The sequence below is a fragment of the Tachyglossus aculeatus genome (assembly GCF_015852505.1).
Source record: "Tachyglossus aculeatus isolate mTacAcu1 chromosome 12 unlocalized genomic scaffold, mTacAcu1.pri SUPER_6_unloc_1, whole genome shotgun sequence".
Classification (NCBI taxonomy): domain Eukaryota; kingdom Metazoa; phylum Chordata; class Mammalia; order Monotremata; family Tachyglossidae; genus Tachyglossus; species Tachyglossus aculeatus.
Genome location: NW_024044828.1, coordinates 2,724,342 through 2,741,725, shown reverse-complemented (window position 1 = coordinate 2,741,725; position 17,384 = coordinate 2,724,342). Strand labels below are relative to the sequence as shown.

At 52.8% G+C, this 17,384-nt stretch overlaps 2 protein-coding genes across 8 annotated transcripts in view; one reads left to right on the top strand and one right to left on the bottom strand.

Moving 5' to 3' along the window:
- The window catches only part of KMT2E (lysine methyltransferase 2E (inactive)), a 65,463-nt gene extending 62,162 nt beyond the window's left edge, over nucleotides 1-3,301 (top strand). For both annotated transcript variants that reach the window (XM_038740943.1, XM_038740945.1), the window contains one exon: nucleotides 1,019-3,301. In XM_038740943.1, the coding sequence (XP_038596871.1) occupies nucleotides 1,019-2,524 (1,506 nt within the window). In that variant the 3' untranslated portion in view covers nucleotides 2,525-3,301. The remainder of the gene's footprint in view (nucleotides 1-1,018) is intronic.
- A 2,019-nt stretch (nucleotides 3,302-5,320) lies between these two features.
- The window catches only part of SRPK2 (SRSF protein kinase 2), a 165,005-nt gene continuing 152,941 nt past the window's right edge, over nucleotides 5,321-17,384 (bottom strand). For 5 of the 6 annotated variants that reach the window (XM_038740947.1, XM_038740951.1, XM_038740946.1 and 2 more), the window contains 6 exons: nucleotides 16,820-16,920; nucleotides 15,616-15,723; nucleotides 11,141-11,210; nucleotides 10,142-10,234; nucleotides 9,787-9,879; nucleotides 5,321-7,116 (listed from right to left, as the gene is read on the bottom strand). In XM_038740947.1, coding sequence (XP_038596875.1) covers nucleotides 6,932-7,116; nucleotides 9,787-9,879; nucleotides 10,142-10,234; nucleotides 11,141-11,210; nucleotides 15,616-15,723; nucleotides 16,820-16,920 — 650 coding nt within the window. In that variant the 3' untranslated portion in view covers nucleotides 5,321-6,931. The remainder of the gene's footprint in view (nucleotides 7,117-9,786; nucleotides 9,880-10,141; nucleotides 10,235-11,140; nucleotides 11,211-15,615; nucleotides 15,724-16,819; nucleotides 16,921-17,384) is intronic. The other variant, XM_038740948.1, reaches the window with a different exon arrangement.

Here is a 17,384-nt window from a genome sequence, read left to right as displayed (position 1 = left end):
ACTTACGTGAGCTAGTAACCCCGGACAGAAGAAATTCGACCCTCTGATCAACACCAGGTCTGAGCGGTTGTTTAAGGTAGTAGCCGAAACAGCGGTGGTTTTCCTTAGGGATTGTTAGGTGAGCTAAGTTATCAATCTTTCATGATGATTTAATGTGGCGTTATAACCCTTTGGGAACTAAGGTGACAAGTGAGTAATTCTTTCTAGATTGAAACCTGTTAAATGTGGTTTAAAACTATTTTCTAAATCACGTGAGGCAGTGAGTACCAAGCTATTTTAAAACAGAATTTCAGTAAACATGGCCAGCTTATAAAGACCAGTAAAGACTACCTCTCCATCATTTTTCAGTTATCTGGGGGGAAACTACATAAGGACACAAGGCCAGATATATTCAAGGGTTGTCCTGCCATGTTGACCTCTCAGAATCAGTTTCGGTTATTTCTTCAAGGTGCTGAGAAAGTCGATAAGTATAAGACTACTTGATTTTTAAGCTGGGTTTAGGAAACAGGTACAGCTTTAAAGTGCTGGCCTCTGATAGAGTCCAGGAACTTGGTTTTTTGTAACCAGTAGTGAGACTCGAATGGCCTCGTTCTGGCCATGAATGGCCTGAGTTTACCTTAGTAAAATTTACATTCAAGTACATCCTACAGCTTATACTTGGTTCAGTGGCTTTAACACCCCTGTGAAAAAATTGGTTTTTGGGTTTTTGGGTTTTTTCCGCTGCGCCAGTGAGCCTGAAAATTGAGGTAGGGTGGGGAATGGGGAGGCCCGAAACATTACATTCGTATCACCTTCTTTCGAAGGTAGCCCAGTTTCTACTGAATACGGATTTGATGTCTTGGGCTTTCCGAACCTCAGTTTCAAACTTAACCGTGCCTTTATCGGCTCTTCCGTCGGAAGTTGCATTTTTTTTTTTTGCCTAAGGCTGGGTTACATCGCGGGCGAGAAATAGCAGATTCCCTAGCGAAATGCTTTACCGTTGGGAGAGTGGGGACTGACTCGTCGTTCCTCCACGCAGCCTTGTTCCCCAGGTCCTGCCGTTCCTGCCCAGTCCCTTGGGAAAACAGCCTCCAAACCAGACCCCCACTGGGAGACTTCAGTTAACGCACCTGAGGCTGAAAGCGTCCATCTGGCCAAAACAGAACCGCAGCCGAAACAGCCGACCGCTACCATCCAAGCACTTTCCAAAACCCATCCTGCGGCGCATGCGCGTGCTTCGGCCGAGCAACTTCTCCATTCACAAAAGCTGCCTTCTGCCCCTTTGAAGCTGCCCTGCCCGCCTTCGCCTCACCTAGAAAACCCTCCCAAGGCGTCGACCCCTCACCCGCCGGCGCAGCATGGTTATCTGTCACCGAAGCCTCACTCCCAGCAGTTAGGGTCTCCGTACAGGCCCCACCACGCCCAGGCCTCTCAAGCGGGAACCCCCCAGAGGGACCCTCACAGAAGCTACTACCCGGCGGCCCAGGCCCTGGCCCCGGGCACGCAGCCGGCCGCCGGGCCCATGTTCCCTCCGACGTCTTCGGGACAGCCCTCCGCCCCTTACGGTCCGTTTAGCCAACCGAACCTGAACGGCTCCGCCCCGCCCCCGCCCCCGCCGCCCCCCCCTTCTTCCTCCTCCGCCTCCTCCTCCTCCGCCTCTTCGTCCTACTACCAAAACCAGCAGCAGGCCTCGGCTCCCTTTCAGAGTTACGGTCAGTTGAAGGGGAGCCTCCCCCCGCCACAAACTGTGTTTACAGCCGGACCAAACCAAGCACTTCCCGGCCAGCCGGCGGTCCCAGGCCACCACGTGACTCCGGGGCACTTCTTGCCAACGCCGCCCCCCTCCCTCCACCACCAGGCTCCCGGGCCCGCCGCCTCCGCCGCCCCCCCGCCTCCGCCGCCGCCTCCGCCTCCGCCGCCCCCCGCCCCGGGACCGCACCTTGTCCAACAGCCCGGCGCCCATCAGCAGCACGCGGTAGTGCACGCGGTAGGTCCCGGCTCCCACCTCCACCTGCCCCCGCCCCCTCCGCCCCCCGTGCCCGCCCCGCACCACCACCCCGCCCACACCTCGACGGGACACCAAGGTCTCCAAGCACAACACCAGCATGTGGCCAACCCGCCCCCGCCTCCGGCCGTCTTAGGGGCCGGGCACCACGCGGCGGCGGTGGCGGCGGCGGCGGCCCAGGCGTTACACCACCCGGCCCACCAGGGACCTGCCCTCTTCCCGGCGGGCGCCCACCCCGCTGTGCCCTCCTACCCGGCCCAGGCGCCGCCGCACCACCCCCCGCTTGGCCCTGGACCTCCTCACCAGCCCTCTGGCCCAGGACCACACGGTGCATTGCCAGTCCAAGGCCCTCACCTCCAGCCCCAAGGACCAAACAGTATTTCCACCCCTCCGGCCGCGGGCTTCTGTCCCCACCCCGGCGCCGGCACCCTGCCGCACGGCCCTCAGCAGGCATCACCGGTGCCCGGACAGATTCCCATCCACAGAGCACAGGTGCCACCGACTTTTCAGAACAATTACCACGGTTCCGGTTGGCATTAACACTGGGCCCCACCTCCCTCCCTCCCCATCCCAACATTTTTAAAATGTTCTGTAAGATAGACTGTATAGTTCACACGTACCTGGTCGGGGTACTTTTTAAAGCTTGTACATGAAACTTTGTATAAAAGCAAACGGACACCAGTGCTCTCTCATTGTACTCCCCCCCCCCTCGTTTTTGCTTTTTAAAAATTCCTGAAAAACGTGCTGTTAAAACCAGTATTAGGTATCTTTATTTTGTAAGTGAACATTCCAGCTGTTTTTCTGGCAGTAGATTTGATGCTGCGTAATCTTTAAATTTTATCGTTGCAGTTAAATTCATTTAGTGAATGTTTTCTATATTACTTTTTATACTTATGTAATACACAGCTAAGTGATGGCACTAACAGGTTTTTCATTTTTCTTCTGTCAACAGTTCTGTGTGTGCATCTAGGTAGGAGAAAAAAAATGCAATACAGATTTTTATAGTTTGGTGTGGACATGGCCCTTTCGTTTCATCGGTTATTTGCAGAAAATGTAATTTAATGTATAGATCGTTTCTAATGTCTCCTGACAGAAGTTCTGTAAATACTGTATTTCTCTTGCGTGTAAAATTGCATTCAGCTGCCCTCATTGATATAGTATTGTACATACGACAAGTCTCTTTTGCAAAAAATGTGTGATCTTTGTGGAAGTAGTACAGTATATGACCTTTAATTTTTTTTTTTAATATACTGTCACCTTGCAGCACTGGTTGGGCATTTTAATTCATGTTAATAAATCACAATTATGTCAGTTTTACAGAATTGTCCTATATCGTTTGAACGGGAACCGGACCCTTGAAACTGAGCGAGCCCCGGGTTGCGTCTGCTCCCGCCACGAAAGGGAGAAGGTCTTGTAAGTTTGTTTTCTCAAGCTTTTCGAGAGAGGGGGTGACCACTTTTCCTCTCTCTCCCTGCCGCCACCTGGGAGAAGGCCCTTCCTCTCCCTTTCCCTTTCCTCCTGCAGGTCCCTCCCTCTCCTTGCAAGAGCCCAAGACACAACTCAAAGCGCGCTTGTCATGTGAGTTTACTGAAGCATCTTCTCATACAAAACTAATCTATAACAGTTATTATGCATGGCACACGGTCACAGAAGGATGCTTATTACAAACTAGATCCCGCCTTCAGCCCGTCTGAAACAGCCACTGGCATTCCGAACAGTCACACTGTTCACTACAGTTAGCTCTGCCTTCAAGGAATGTCTTTGACACGGAGGGAAAAAAAAAGTAGCTGATGTGCCGTAATTAAGACTGCCCCTTGTCTTAAGATTCCCAGCGTATAGTCAAGATCCAGATTTGCAAAGGCAGATCCTTTTTAGCTAATTTAGCATTGGGAATGTACGGTCATTCACAGAATTCCATGCCTGATTTCCACATTCTAGTTTGCGTACCTAACGGTTATTATCTCTGGAAAAAGATTTCACGGTAACGAGGAAGAAGCACTGTGCTGTTGGATTGTCAGAAAATAACACCCCCAAACATTCATTTGGTTTTCTTTTGCCTGAATTTTTTTTTTTAATCCAATTGTATCCTTTAACTTGGTGCATTTTCTTTTACCAAAAAAGAGAGCGCACATCAGTACGTGAGTACAGTCGTGCATTCTCTGCCTGTAAAATATAAAAATGATTATTATAAAACCGGCAGTGATTTTCACAAGTTACCGCTTAACCAGAGACCGCCTGCAAACCGGCCCGACAGTGTGATTCTCCGGGGTTTTCAAAAACTGGATTAAAAAAAAAAAATTTACAAAATGTAGTACCTTAGACACCCTGGGAATTACGGTTCCTAGCGCAGTGAAGTCAAGGGTGGCGAAAGCCAGGCAAATTTACGCGCTCGGGCCGGGGTCGGCTTTAAAGGGTGGGAAGGAGTACTTCGGTGGTTGGCTCTGCCCTCTCCGTTCAGACTCCACGTCATCGGGACGGTCTTAGGACAGGGAAGCACTGGCCTCACCCCATCCGGGTACATATCACACCCCCGGGTGCTCCGGCCCTGCTCAACCGGAAAAAAAGCCTCCGTGTCTTCTCCCTGATGCGTACCACCTGGGCGACACGGACTTGGAAAGAGGAGCGGCATCTAAGGGAAAGCTTCATCCGATCCCCTGAGCCCAGTTTCTACCCCGATGGAAGCGGGGCGGCTGGAGCAAGTCCAAGTGGAAGGGGATGGCCGGATCCCTGGGCCTTGACAGAATTAAGTCAGAATTGGTGGTGGTAGTGGTTAGGGGGGAGAAGTGTCCTTCCATTCCCTGGGGCAGGGCTTACCTTCTAACGGCTCAGGCTCTGATTCCAGCTCCTTGCCGGACCTCGCCGCAGCGCCTCGTTCTCAGAGACATCCTGGTCAGTGGACACTGGGTCTAAAAGGTGTGTCCCTCCTTCCCTTTAAAGCCCGCTGGCTCTAGAAGCGGCTTCCACTTCTTTTTAGACTGTGAGCCCACTGTTGGGTTCTACATGTTGCCAACTTGTACTTCCCAAGCGCTCAGTCCAGTGCTGTGCACACGGTAAGCGCTCAATAAATACGACCGATTGATTCCACTTCGTTCCCACCACAACCTACCTCGGAAACAAGCAAGGGGGCCTCGCTTTCCATCAGCCGCCTGTGGCACGCAACTGAGGCAGTGGGAACCGCAGCACCTTAGCTTATTTCAAAAACAGTCTTAACGCTCGCGCGGTTTTTTTTTTTTCAGCAAAACTAAACCCTTTCTAAAAAGAGGATGCTAAAATCAGATTCGGATTAAACTGGAAAACGGTTGGGTTTGGCACATCAAACATTTCAATGACACGGTCTGAAAAAAACAAAACACTTTAATTAGACAACTGCAAGCACCTCAAACAATAGGTTATTGTTACATCACATGGGTTTTGCTTTTTTTTTCTCACAATCTAATTATTGCAAAGGCATGTGAATAATTTTTAAAGGACAAAGTCAAGAAAAAGTGGCACCATAATTAAATGTGTAAAACTGGAAAAGACTGACATTCATCCCACTGACTTCTAAAAGAGGCACGATACCTCCATATATTACATTCTAAAATCTGTATTGCCTGCTATGGTTGTGTCTTGAATTATATCATTCTGAGGAAACACATTAAACGTAACTCTGTGCAACTTGCAATGGGGAGAATTTGTCTGGATGTCCATTCATGGAAAGACAAAGAGCTAGTGCAATTTCTTTTAGAAACACATAAAAACTACACGTGGAATGAACTGCGTTTTCTTTTTTTAACCTTTCAGACTCGGAGGGGTTCGTCTGCCCACGCGCTGTCAGTCACACACCACTAACCTTGACCCGCACCCCGGGCTTTCGAAGCCGCTCGACGCGGTCGGCACACAGAAAAAGGTTCTCTTTGCTCAATCTCCGGTGACGCCCTTCATCCTAACGAGGCCTTGGTTTTGTGAGGGCATTTTTCAAAAGTGTACCTGCGATTTGTTTCTGCTCTCAGTTCCGGTGTGATGGGTTTTCAGGTTCAGACATGCAACTCAAGGGTCTCCTGAGGTACCTTAAAAATGCATCTGACCGTACAGCCTACGGCGTTCGTTAAGGGTGAAACCATTAGGTGCCACATCTCCACTCTGGCATTGAAAGGGGACGTTACTATCTTTCTTCAAAGCCCGTCTGAAAAGTAGGCAAATATTATCAATGGAGTACTAAACTGGAATGCATCCTGGAGAACGCAAAACAAGTCCTGCCGTCCTTTAAAGTGCCATTTGGGGAATGAAATCTTGTAAAACCAGAGCCAATTGGAAATCCCAAGGAAAGTGCACAACTCTTTAAATCGAAAGCAACTGAGGTTGGCGACATGCAATTGCTTTGCTACAGGGTTCTCAAAACCGTGTAGCTTCCCTCTGAAATTTGAGTCCCCCGTCCCATATTTAATGGAAATAAAACATTTACAGGGCGCATTTACATATACTATAGTACAAGACCGATGACCCTTGGTCAGAAGATAAAATAGTCGCGTTTCTGAGTTCCATCTTGGTCATTTCCTTAAGCTTGTAAATTAGAATACTCAGCTAAAATAGTTCTTCATAAATAGTTACAAAACCTGCCAAAACACGTGGGGAGGGGGAAAGGACTTTCTGTTCCAAAAAATTGACATCGGAATGCCACACGACACAAAGAAACAAGGCTCCGAGACAAGTTAATAACGGCTTGCTTCCAGGAAAAAGTGGATCGGTAAACTACTAGCTGAAGACAAAAGACTACCTTTCCCCAAGACCACAGTGCACAAAAAAAGCAAAATTGTCAAACAACAGTACCTCCAAGCAAAATAAAGGTCTGAGGATGAAGCCAGCTCACTCGGAAATCCCGTTAAAGAATTTTTGAGACAGTCACCACTTAGGTCCGATGCACTGGAAAGTATTTGCTAGCTCAGAATGTTATATTTGGAAATTCTGCTAAGAATTCAACCACGGGTGCCTGAGGCACTCTCCGGCCGAGGCCCGCTTCTCGGGGACCATTTCTAGCATCGGGATCAGGAAATCTGTAAACTGGGCGGCATCCTCGTGGGGCCAGCCGTACTTCTCCACGAGAACATCAAAGAGGCTCCATGGCTTCAGCTTCGTGATGTGTCGCAGTTCTCCTGCGGGGGAGAGGGAGACGGTTAGAAAGTTGCCCCTTCTCTGGATCTGGCATCCTTCAGGCCAGGTGTACGTCTATCGTAACCGGCACACGTCTGGGAGCCCAACAGACAAAGCGTTTTCACGCCAAGGCCCAACTCACACCTAACGTGTGAGGTCCGGCGGCCGTAAACGCCCTCGGATTGGATCGGTTAGGCCAGGGACTAACACCAAGTGACGGCTATTTTTCCGACGTCGCCTCCGCAGGTTGACACTTTTGAAGATCTGAGCGGGCTGGTCACTAGATTGAAGAAAAACTGCGATGCAAAGCATTATTTAAATGCCTGCAGCTACGGCCTCAAATCGAGGAAAGACCAAAGAGGCGTGGCAACGTTCAGCTTTCAGATGAAAATCCCCAGCGCGGGAGTTAGCGTGACCAGCCTCGGTCGGCCGAAGCCTGGGAAAAGGGCGAAGACGGTCTTGGGCAGAGAGATTTCGGACCCCGTTCTGTGAAATTCTGGAGAAAAGAGGTCCTTTCTGCCTCAGGCGGTCAGATTTTAGCCCGTCCTTCTTATTTCCCCATCTCCCCGTCCCAAAAGGTCCAGATTAAGTTCCCTTGCTGCTTTTGAGATGGGGCTCAGAGCCACCCTAGGCCACATCAGTACATCCATAAGGCTCCCGGACCTTTGGCACCGCACGTTCCCTGCTTCACTGATGAGGTCTCATCACCACCGTGAAAAACCGGTCCTGAAACGCCGGTCCTACTTGCTCTGTCGCTCGAATACCAGAATTGGCAAGAGGGTGGTCCAGGAATGGCAGGGTCCTAGGGGTCAGAGTGATACCCAGGGTGGTGGTGAAACGGTCCACCTGAATCCTAAATGCTCCGCTACCAACCGGTAGGGCTGCCCTCAAACTCTCAATTTGCCTTACGTCTATTATACGAAACCATTTCGTATCAGAACAGGCTAGGGATGGTGAGGCCCTTGGCTCGTTAAATAGCACCTGAGGCCCACGGCCACCTTGGGGCTGCCCATGTTCCCGCGAGAAGCTTGAAGATTCCAGGAGCCCTGGACGGATTTGGAGAAAAAACAGTTGAATTTCAGATCTCTACAGCCCTGAGGCGAGGTACGAGGCCCCCAGTGCTTATTACGGTGCTCGGCGCATAGTTGAGCACTTGGTTCCGACCAACAACAACCGTGATCACAGTTGTGGCCTTTGTTAAGTGCTTACCACGTGCCAAATACCGTGCTGAAACGGATACAACACATTCAGTCAGTGTCCCACATAGGGCTCAAGATCTAAGGTGGGGGGAGGACAGAGAGTGGAACCCCATTTTGCAGACAAAAAAACCGAGGCCCAGAGACATTACGGATGGAGCATCTAAGGATCGACCGCACTGGCTCGCGGCCGGCTTAGGTGTGCCGACTTGGCCGGGGCGATAGGCTTCCCCTCGGCTTCCGCGTTCTGGAAATGGACCCGTCCACTCCCACACCGGGAATCGGCGGACTTCAGGACCGGCGCCCGGGTGTGGAGTCCACGAAGCAGGCGGTCGACCGGAGAGGAGGCAGCGATGCTCACGGTCAACGGTGCTCGTTGAAAGAACCGGAGGACCCGAAGCCGGCCGGGATGCTGGCAGACTCCTGGACCCCACCTGGGGAGATCTCACCGCACATCATCCCTGGGTGACAAAGGGGTCGAGGCAGCCGTCGTTTTGTGCTTCTCTTTAAAATGAGTCTTGGGCAGAAAGGTCATCGGGTCCTCCCGCTCTGGGAAAGGCTCTTGGAGCGGGAAAATTCCAGCGGTTAGCGCCGTGGGTCTGGACTGCTCCACCAACGTCACGGTGGGGGGAGATTCCCAGCTGCTCTTCCAAGTAGGGCGGCAGAGGCCTTGTAGAGTGTGTCTCACCCGCGATGCCCTTCATCCACAGCGGGAGGAAGGTGGTGTTCCCTGCTTGGTGGGCGGGCTCACACTCCACTGTCTTGCCAGGAGGCCGTGGCGCGATCTGTCCCGGCCAGGACCCGGGCAGGGAATCAGCCGTCACCAACTGGGTCTTCGCTGAGGCCCTGAGGGGCTCCTCTGCTCCCTGGAAAGGGGGGCTCTTCTTCCCTGCTCACGCAGAGGCCGGCGGGAAGCAACGGGTCGAGGAAAGGACTGATCCGGGGAAGCCTGGAGCGGCAGATCGGTGTCGCGCCAAATAGGTGTCTCACCCGGGTAATTCTTTCCCATTGCTTAGTATGGAGCTACGCAAGTCCTAAGCTTCCCTCTGGACTTAAAGCTCCTTGCGGACAGAGAACACGTCTACCAAATCTGTCACGCTGTGCTCTCCCAAGTGCTTCGTACACAGTGAACGCTCAGTAAATATCACCGACTGAATAAAGACTACTACGAGCTCAGCAGGGGGTCCCAATGCCTTGGGGAAGCCGTTACCCTCACCGGCCCCTCAAGGAGCGGGGTTTCCTTTCAAAAAATCCTATCGGAATTCCTCAGGCCGGGCAGTTCCCCAGCCACAGTGCTCTGACCCCTCCAGAGGACGCGGGGGTCGGCGTGGGGCGGCTTATGCCCGATCTGCACGGGCTCCCCGGCGGCGGCCCCACGTCCGGTCTTGGCGGCCCCTTACCGAGACGCGGGCAGGAAAGGGTTCTTCGTGGGACAGGGCTATGCTGAAAACGAGTGGCGCATTAAATACCGTTTACCTTTTTTGGTGAAAAACTCCTTGGAATATTTCCCCAACATAGCGTACTTTCGAGGGATTTTCCCCAGCAGTTCAATGATCAATGCTATGTGATCTGCATTGGGAGAACATTGCCAGCAAAAACAGAAACATACAACAGTTTAATCAACACGGGGGCATGCACACTCCAACACCGCCCCGGTGCAGACGGGAACGGATCGGGCCGGGCATTTTTAGCTGCGGCGGGGGGCCCGCCTGGCTCTGCCCCTCGTCGGGAGGAGGGGGTCGCCCGGGCCCTGAACGGCCGGGGCCGGCGGCTCCCGCTCCGCTCCATTTCCGTCTGCACCGTGGCGCCTTTCGAAAAGAAGACGTACTACCTCTGCGGTTGAAGAATTCTCGAGAATACTTCCCAGACAGAGCAAAGTGCCTTGGTATAGTGCCTAGCAGCTCAATGATGTGGGCTATGTGGTCTACGAAAGAGAGAGAGAGAGAGAGAGAGGCAGGGGGGAGGCGGGGAGGGCAGTGGGGCGGAAGGAGGGGCGGGACAGGAAGGAGAGGAAGGAAAGAGGAATTAGTACCAGTCGGAAAACAGAAGCCACCCAACGGCACCCGCGGCAAACTAGGCAGGGGCTCCCTCTGGCATCGTTAGTCGCGTTAAGAAATGGGGCTCGACGCGGCCACCCCATCCGTCTGAGCTTGTAGGTGCGGGGGGCCTTGCTTGTATCCCCCCCACCCCAGCGCCTGGCCCATAGTAAGCGCTTAACAAATACCACAATTACTGCAGAGGTCCGGTGGACGGGCTCCCAGCTGAACGCCAGGCCTGAGTGGCGCCCGTTTCTACACCACTTCTGGTGCCAACTCCACGGGGCGTTGGGGGCGTTCACCCCCACCGCCCCCCAATCCCACGACCTCCAGCTCTTTGAGCCCGATTCCCGGTCCTACTCATCCCAGGTCTCTGCGAGTTTGGGCTGAAAAGGCCCAAGATGGAGATTCTGTGCCACACCCTTCCTCAAATCCCTGCTGGTTTCCACTCTCTCACTCGCAGTGAAATGCCGGTGCCCGGGGCCCAGACCGGGCACGGATATGGGCATCCCGGCCCCTGGGCAAGATAAGAGAGACAGCACAAGACCCCACTGGGCGAGGGTGGCTAGGGACGGGAAGGGGAACCCTGAGGTTTGGGGATTCCTGATGAGGGTTTTCCACTTGAATGCCAGCCCGACAGCAGGAAGGGGGCCTGAAGACGGCACCACGCCCCACCACTGCTCCTGACAGGACCGCAATATTCCCACTGATGCCTGGATGCCCACGGGCTGGATCCCTTTTGGGGGTCTCTGGAGGCTGGGGACCCTCAGAGGGGATCTTGGGGCGGCACTCACCTTCGTCTCTGGAGTAGTCTTCACCAGAATGGGGCTCGAACAGGTAATCTCCAGTTGCGAGTTCGAAAGCCTGGGAGACAACAGAAGGCACATTCAGTGTGACGAGACCAACCAACCACGCTGCAGCCCAACGAGACCGGGATCGGACCCTGGGTGAGCGTCGGAGAGAGCCCAGGTTTGGGATCAGAGCCCGGCCAGGGACGGGAGTCCAGGCGAGGATCGGAGCGAGGCCAAGGATCAGAGCCCAGACCAGGATGCAAGTACAGACTGGGATCAGAGCCCAGACGAGGAATGCCAGGGTTTTGCAGAGGGGCAGAACCCCGCTGGGCTTGGGTGGCTCGGCCCTTTCTGGCGATGCCCACATACACGCTGTGGCAACCCCCGTTCCCTCCAGCCCATATGCCACAAGGCTCGTTTTCCTGAAACACCACTCAGCCCACGTCTGTACACTCTTCTAAAACCTCCAGTGATCACCCATCACTGGGACCACTCCCTGGCTTCAAGAACCCCAGTTCTCTCCATATCCCGTCTCGACCACTACATTAGCCTCTTCGCTGACCTCCCTGCCTCCAGCCTCTTCCCTCTCTGGTCCCACACTTCACTTGACTGTCTTGATCATTTTTCTAAAAATCGTTTCGCATGTGACTCCCGGCTCCTCAGAAACCTCTAATGGTTTCCCGTACCTACCAATCAATCATTCATTCAATAGTACTAATTGAGCGCTTACTGTGTGCCAAGCACTGTACTGAGCACTTGGGAGAGTATAACAGAACAACAGAAACACTTCTGCCTACCACGAGCTCACAGTCTAGAGGGGAAGATAGGCAGTAATATAAATAGATTAAATAAATAAATTATAGATATAAACATATCTGAGGACAGGGGTTATGTCTACTACCTCTGTTGTGCTCTCCCAGGCACTTAGTACAGTGCTCTGCACACAGTAAGCACTCAATAATACATTTGATGGATGGATTTTGTTACAATTGCATTTATTGAGTGCTTACTGTGTGCAGAGCACTGTACTAAGCGCTTGGGAAGTACAAGTTGGCAACGTGTAGAGACAGTCCCTACCCAACAGTGGGCTCACAGTCTAGAAGAGATAATAATAATAGCATTTATTAAGTGCTTACTATGTGCAAAGCATTGTACTAAGCGTTGGGGGGGGTTCCAAGGTGATCAGGTTGTCCCACGGGGGGCTCACAGTCTTAATCCCCATTTTACAGATGAGGTAACTGAGGCACAGAGAAGTTAAGTGGCTTGCCCACAGTCACAGAGCTGACAAATGGCGGAGTCAGGATTTGAACCCATGACCTCTGACTCCCAAGCCCGGGCTCTTTCCACTGAGCCACGCTGCTTCCCCAAGGCTACACTTTCCCATGCACTTATATCAGTGTACGACACTCAGCAAGCTCAATGAATAAAATACCATTACCACTACTACTATGAAATGTCCTTCCAAGCTCTTAGTACAGTGCTCCAAACCTAGTAAACGCTCAGTATGAACCCCTGATTGGTTGAGTAACATATAAAAGTTCTTCAGAGCTGAGACTTTTGAAGGTAAACCCCCAGCAACAGGAATTGTGAAATAAAAGCTCATTGATACGCTGCCCCTTTCCCCCTCCTGCAGCATTTCCGAATAAAGCCTTGATTGTTGAACACACAGAGAACGAGAGCCCTGAGGGAACAATGAGAAACTCTACTCAGACTCCCACCCTAAATTCCCCATTTTTTTTTCCCCGGAGGCCTTTAGCTGTGGCTGACGGGCGGGGAGAGGAGGAAGGGAAGAGCTTAGGAAAGCAGGGAGGGAGAGAAAGGGAAGGAGAGGAGGATTGAAGGGGAGGAAGGGAGAGAAGGAAGGGAATGGGGGGGCTGCCTACAATCAATGCTTTTCAGTGCTTAACTGTGCACAGATCACTTGGGAGAGTCTGTTACAATAGAGGTGGTAAACAGTTCCATCTTGGGGACTTTAACTGGTTCCCCTCGGTCTCTCCCTGCTGAAGGCTTTTCAGAAATTGAGGCGGGCAGGCAAGGAGAAAAGGGGAGAGAGAGAGAGGGAGGAAGGGAGAGAAGGAAGGGAATGGGGGCTGCCTACAATCAATGCTTTTCAGTGCTTAACTGTGCACAGATCACTTGGGAGCGTCTGTTACAATAGAGGTGGTAGACAGTCCCATCTCGGGGACTTTAACTGGTTCCCCTCGGTCTCTCCCTGCTGAAGGCTTTTCAGAAATTGAGGCGGGCAGGCAGGCAGGCCCGTCTGCAACAGCAGCCGCAGGAGCCAAGAGGGCAGCCAAGCTCTGCCGGCATCTCTGACTGCCAGCAGCCCTCCTCTGTACAAGCTGCTCTGTGGGCCAGGACAAGGGGGAATCTCCTCCCCCTGCCACATTCTGGCCAACCCCCTGCCCCTTGCAAATACTTTCCATGTGGCCGCCACCCTGGGCCCCCGTAGTCAGGGCCGGATTTACAGCCCACCTTACTGGGCTTCTCGGACATTTCCTATTTTTTTGGTTGCTACGGAATTTGTTAGGCACTTCCTATAAGCCAGGCCCCGCACTGTACTAAGCACTGGTGTAAATACAAGTCGGACACCGTCCCGATCCCACGTGGGGCTCACTGTCTGAATCCCCATTTCTCAGACGAGGTCCCTGAGGCCCAGAGCGGTGACGTGACTTGCCCAAGGTCACACAGCAGACCAGTAGCGGAGGTGGGATTAGAACCCAGGCCCGTGCTCTGTCCACTAGGCCACTCTGCTTCTCTGTCCTCACAGAGAATGGAGAACTCTGGGTCTTGGTGTGTTCCACCACAAAACCCCTGGCACTCACGCATGCCTATGAGCGATGAGAACGGGAGAAAGTCCATCCTAAAGGGCTCGTGGCCAAAAATCCCAAAGAGCCGAGCCCTCTACCAGGAAGCCATTGGAACAGGGTCCGGAGGGGGTGGGAGATGCCTTGGGGGCTGAGGGGGCTGAAGGCCTCCCTGCAAGTCTGCCTGGGGACTGCCTTAATTCAGAGTTCTTTGCTCTGCCCCTCTGCTGCCTCAGCAGGATCAATCAATCAATCAATCAATTGCACTTACTGAGTGCTTACTGTGTCTACAGCACTGTACTAAGCGCTTGGGAAGTACAAGTTGGCAACATAAAGAGACAGTCCCTACCCAACAGTGGGCTCACAGTCTAAAAGGGGGAGTCCAGCCTCTGGGCCTCAGGAGCATATTCTGAGGGCAGACACTCGCGGTCGGTGGGGCCAGGGAATGGGCCTTTGGCTTTTCGGAAAATTCCGGGTGGAGAGAGAGAGAGAGAGAGAAAAGGGGAGTGGAGGGGATTTCCCCGCGGGTATTTTGGGGAGAGAGGGTGGGTGAGAGCGAAAGGCAGAGAGAGGGGAGGAGACAGAGCAGCACTCGAACACCGCTGGAGGAAGGAGTGGGGGGCTAAGGAGGAAAGGTCCGACCCCGGCGGGAGTCACGGCGGGGGCTAGTTTGTGGCCTGCAGAGGTTCTCCCTGTCCACATCCCCTCTGGGGGCCAGGTGGCCTGCCAGAACAGAAGGACGGGAAGAAGAAAGGTAGGCCCAGGAAGAGCAGAGAAGAAGGGAGTGGGGAACACGGATCTCCCATGGGCTCCGCCTGGCTGCTTTTGGTGAAGCCGATGGCCAGTGCCCTCTCAGGCCCCCCAGGGCTTCGACACTGGGGACCCTGGCATGTTCACGTTCACTCTAGATCACCGGGCTCTTTGCGGAATCTGGGCTCTTCCCAGCTCTCTTCACAGGGTCTAGTAATAATAATAATGGTACTTGTTAAGCGTTTACTTTAATAACTAATTACGGTATCTGTTAAACGCTTACTATATGCCAAGCACTGTTCTAAGCGCTGGGGGTACAGTCAAGATAACTGGGTTGGACACAGTCTCTCTCCCACATGGGGCTCACAGTCTTGATCCCCGTTTTACAGATGAGGGAACTGAGGCCCAGAGAAGTTAAGTGACCGGCCCAAGGTCACACAGCAGACAAGTGATGGAGCCGGGACTAGAAGCCAAGACTTTCTGACTCAGGCCCGTGCTCCATCCACTAGGCCAGTGCCAAGCGCTGTTCTAAGCACTGAGGTAGATACAAGTTAATCACGGTGGACACAGTCCCTGTCCCACAGGGCGCTCACACGCTCAATCCCCATTTTACAGGTGAGGTAACTGAGGCCCAGAGAAGTGAAGTGACTTGACCAAAGTCAGATGGCAGACAAGTGGCAGAGCTGGGATGAGAACCCATGAGCTCCTGACTCCCCAGGCTGTGGTCTATCCGCTAAGCCCAGGCAGGCAGACCTCTCTGTCTCGAGAGCCCGGGCCACCGCCTCAGGCGGGGGCGCTTGCACATAGTAAGCGCTTAATAAATGCCATCATTATTATTATTATTATTATTATTATTATTAAAAAAAAATGCCCGCTTGCCCCTGGCTCAGGGCACAGGCCAAAGGAGCCGCCGATTCTTACCATGCACGCTGTGCTCCAGATGTCGGCGGGCGTGCTGTATCCTGCTCCTATCAACACTTCTATGGAACGATACTGGCGGGTCTGGATGTCTTCTGTGAAGTGCTTGTGCTACAAACAAGAGACCAGTAGTAGAAGTAAGATTTACTAAGCGCTCACTGTCAGTCAGTCAAACGTATTCACCCTTCTAGACTGTGAGCCCGCTGTTGGGTAGGGACCGTCTCTATACGTTGCCAACTTGTACTTCCCAAGCGCTTAGTACAGTGCTCTGCACACAGTAAGCACTCAATAAATATGATTAATTGATCCCCCTCGAAGCCCCACGGCACTTACATACACACCTGTAATTTTTTTTTTATATATTACTGTCTGTCTCCCCCTCCAGATTGTGAGCTCAATGTGGGCAGGGAATATGTCTGTTTATTGTCGCACTGTACTTTCCCAAGGGCTTAGTACAGTGCTCTGCACACAGTAAGCGTTCAATAAATATAACTGAATGATTGAAATGCGGCTGCATTTATTGAGCGCTTCCTGTGTGCAGACCACTGTACTAAGAGCTTGGGAGAGTATATAACAATGTATAACAGACACATTCCCTGCCCATAATGAGCTTACAGTCTAAAGGGAGGCTCTACAGTCTAAAGCACTGGACTAAGTGCCAGGAAAGGATACACAGACGGCAATTAGACGCAGTCCCTGACCCTCGAGGGGGCTCACAATCGAAGAATAAAGAAGCGGAAGTGGGAACTGGTGACTGAAACATAAATAGTGAAGGTGGGTGGGTGGGCAAGGCAGATCCCTGTCCCCACCCCCAGGCCCTGCCTCTTTTTTCATTCATTCATTCAATCGTATTTATTGAGTGCTTACTGTGTGCAGAGCACTATACTAAGCGCTTGGGAAGTACAAGTCGGCAACATATAGAGACGGTCCCTACCCGACAACGGGCTCACAGTCTACAAGGGGGAGGCAAACGACAAGACAGAACATGGGGACAGGCGTCAAAATCGTCAGAACAAACAGAATTAAAGCTTGATGCGCCTCGTTAACCAAATAAATAGAATAGTAAATATGGACAAGTAAAATAGAATCTGTACAAATATATACACGAGTGCTGTGGGGAGGGGAAGGAGGTAGGGCTGGGGGGATGGGGAGGGGGGAGAGGAAAAAGGGGGCTCAGTCTGGGATGGGAAGGGAGGCCGTTACTCACCACCCAGCAGGCGTTCCCCAGGTCGGCGATTTTCACCCGGATCTTGTCGGCATTCCGCGGGTCCAGGGGGTTCACCAACAAGTCCGCGGCGCGGGTCTTTGCTGCGAGGGGCAAACGGCAGGGCAGTCAGCCGGGCGGCCGAGCTGGGAAGCCCGGAGGGGCCAGCGCAGCCAGGCCGCCGGTTTCCGGAGTTGGGTGGAGGCTCCCAGTGGGCCCACGTGGGGCTGGGTCTCCCCATCTACACTGTAAGCTCGCTGTGGGCAGGGAATGTCTGCTTATTGTTGTGGTGGATTCTCCCAAGCACTTAGTACAATGCTGTGCACACGGTCGGAGCTCAGTAAGTACGACTGACTGGCTGACCCCTGCTCCCGGGCCTTGGCAGCCACTCCGAAAGGCCTGGCCCAATGATCCCAGGGCCCTGCTGGGGGGGCATGGCCGCCTCGAATAATGATAATCATAATCCTATGAGAAGCAGCCTGGCTCAGTGGAAAGAGCCCGGGCTTTGGAGTCAGAGGTCATGGGTTCAAACCCCGGCTTCACCGATTGTCAGCTGTGTGACTTTGGG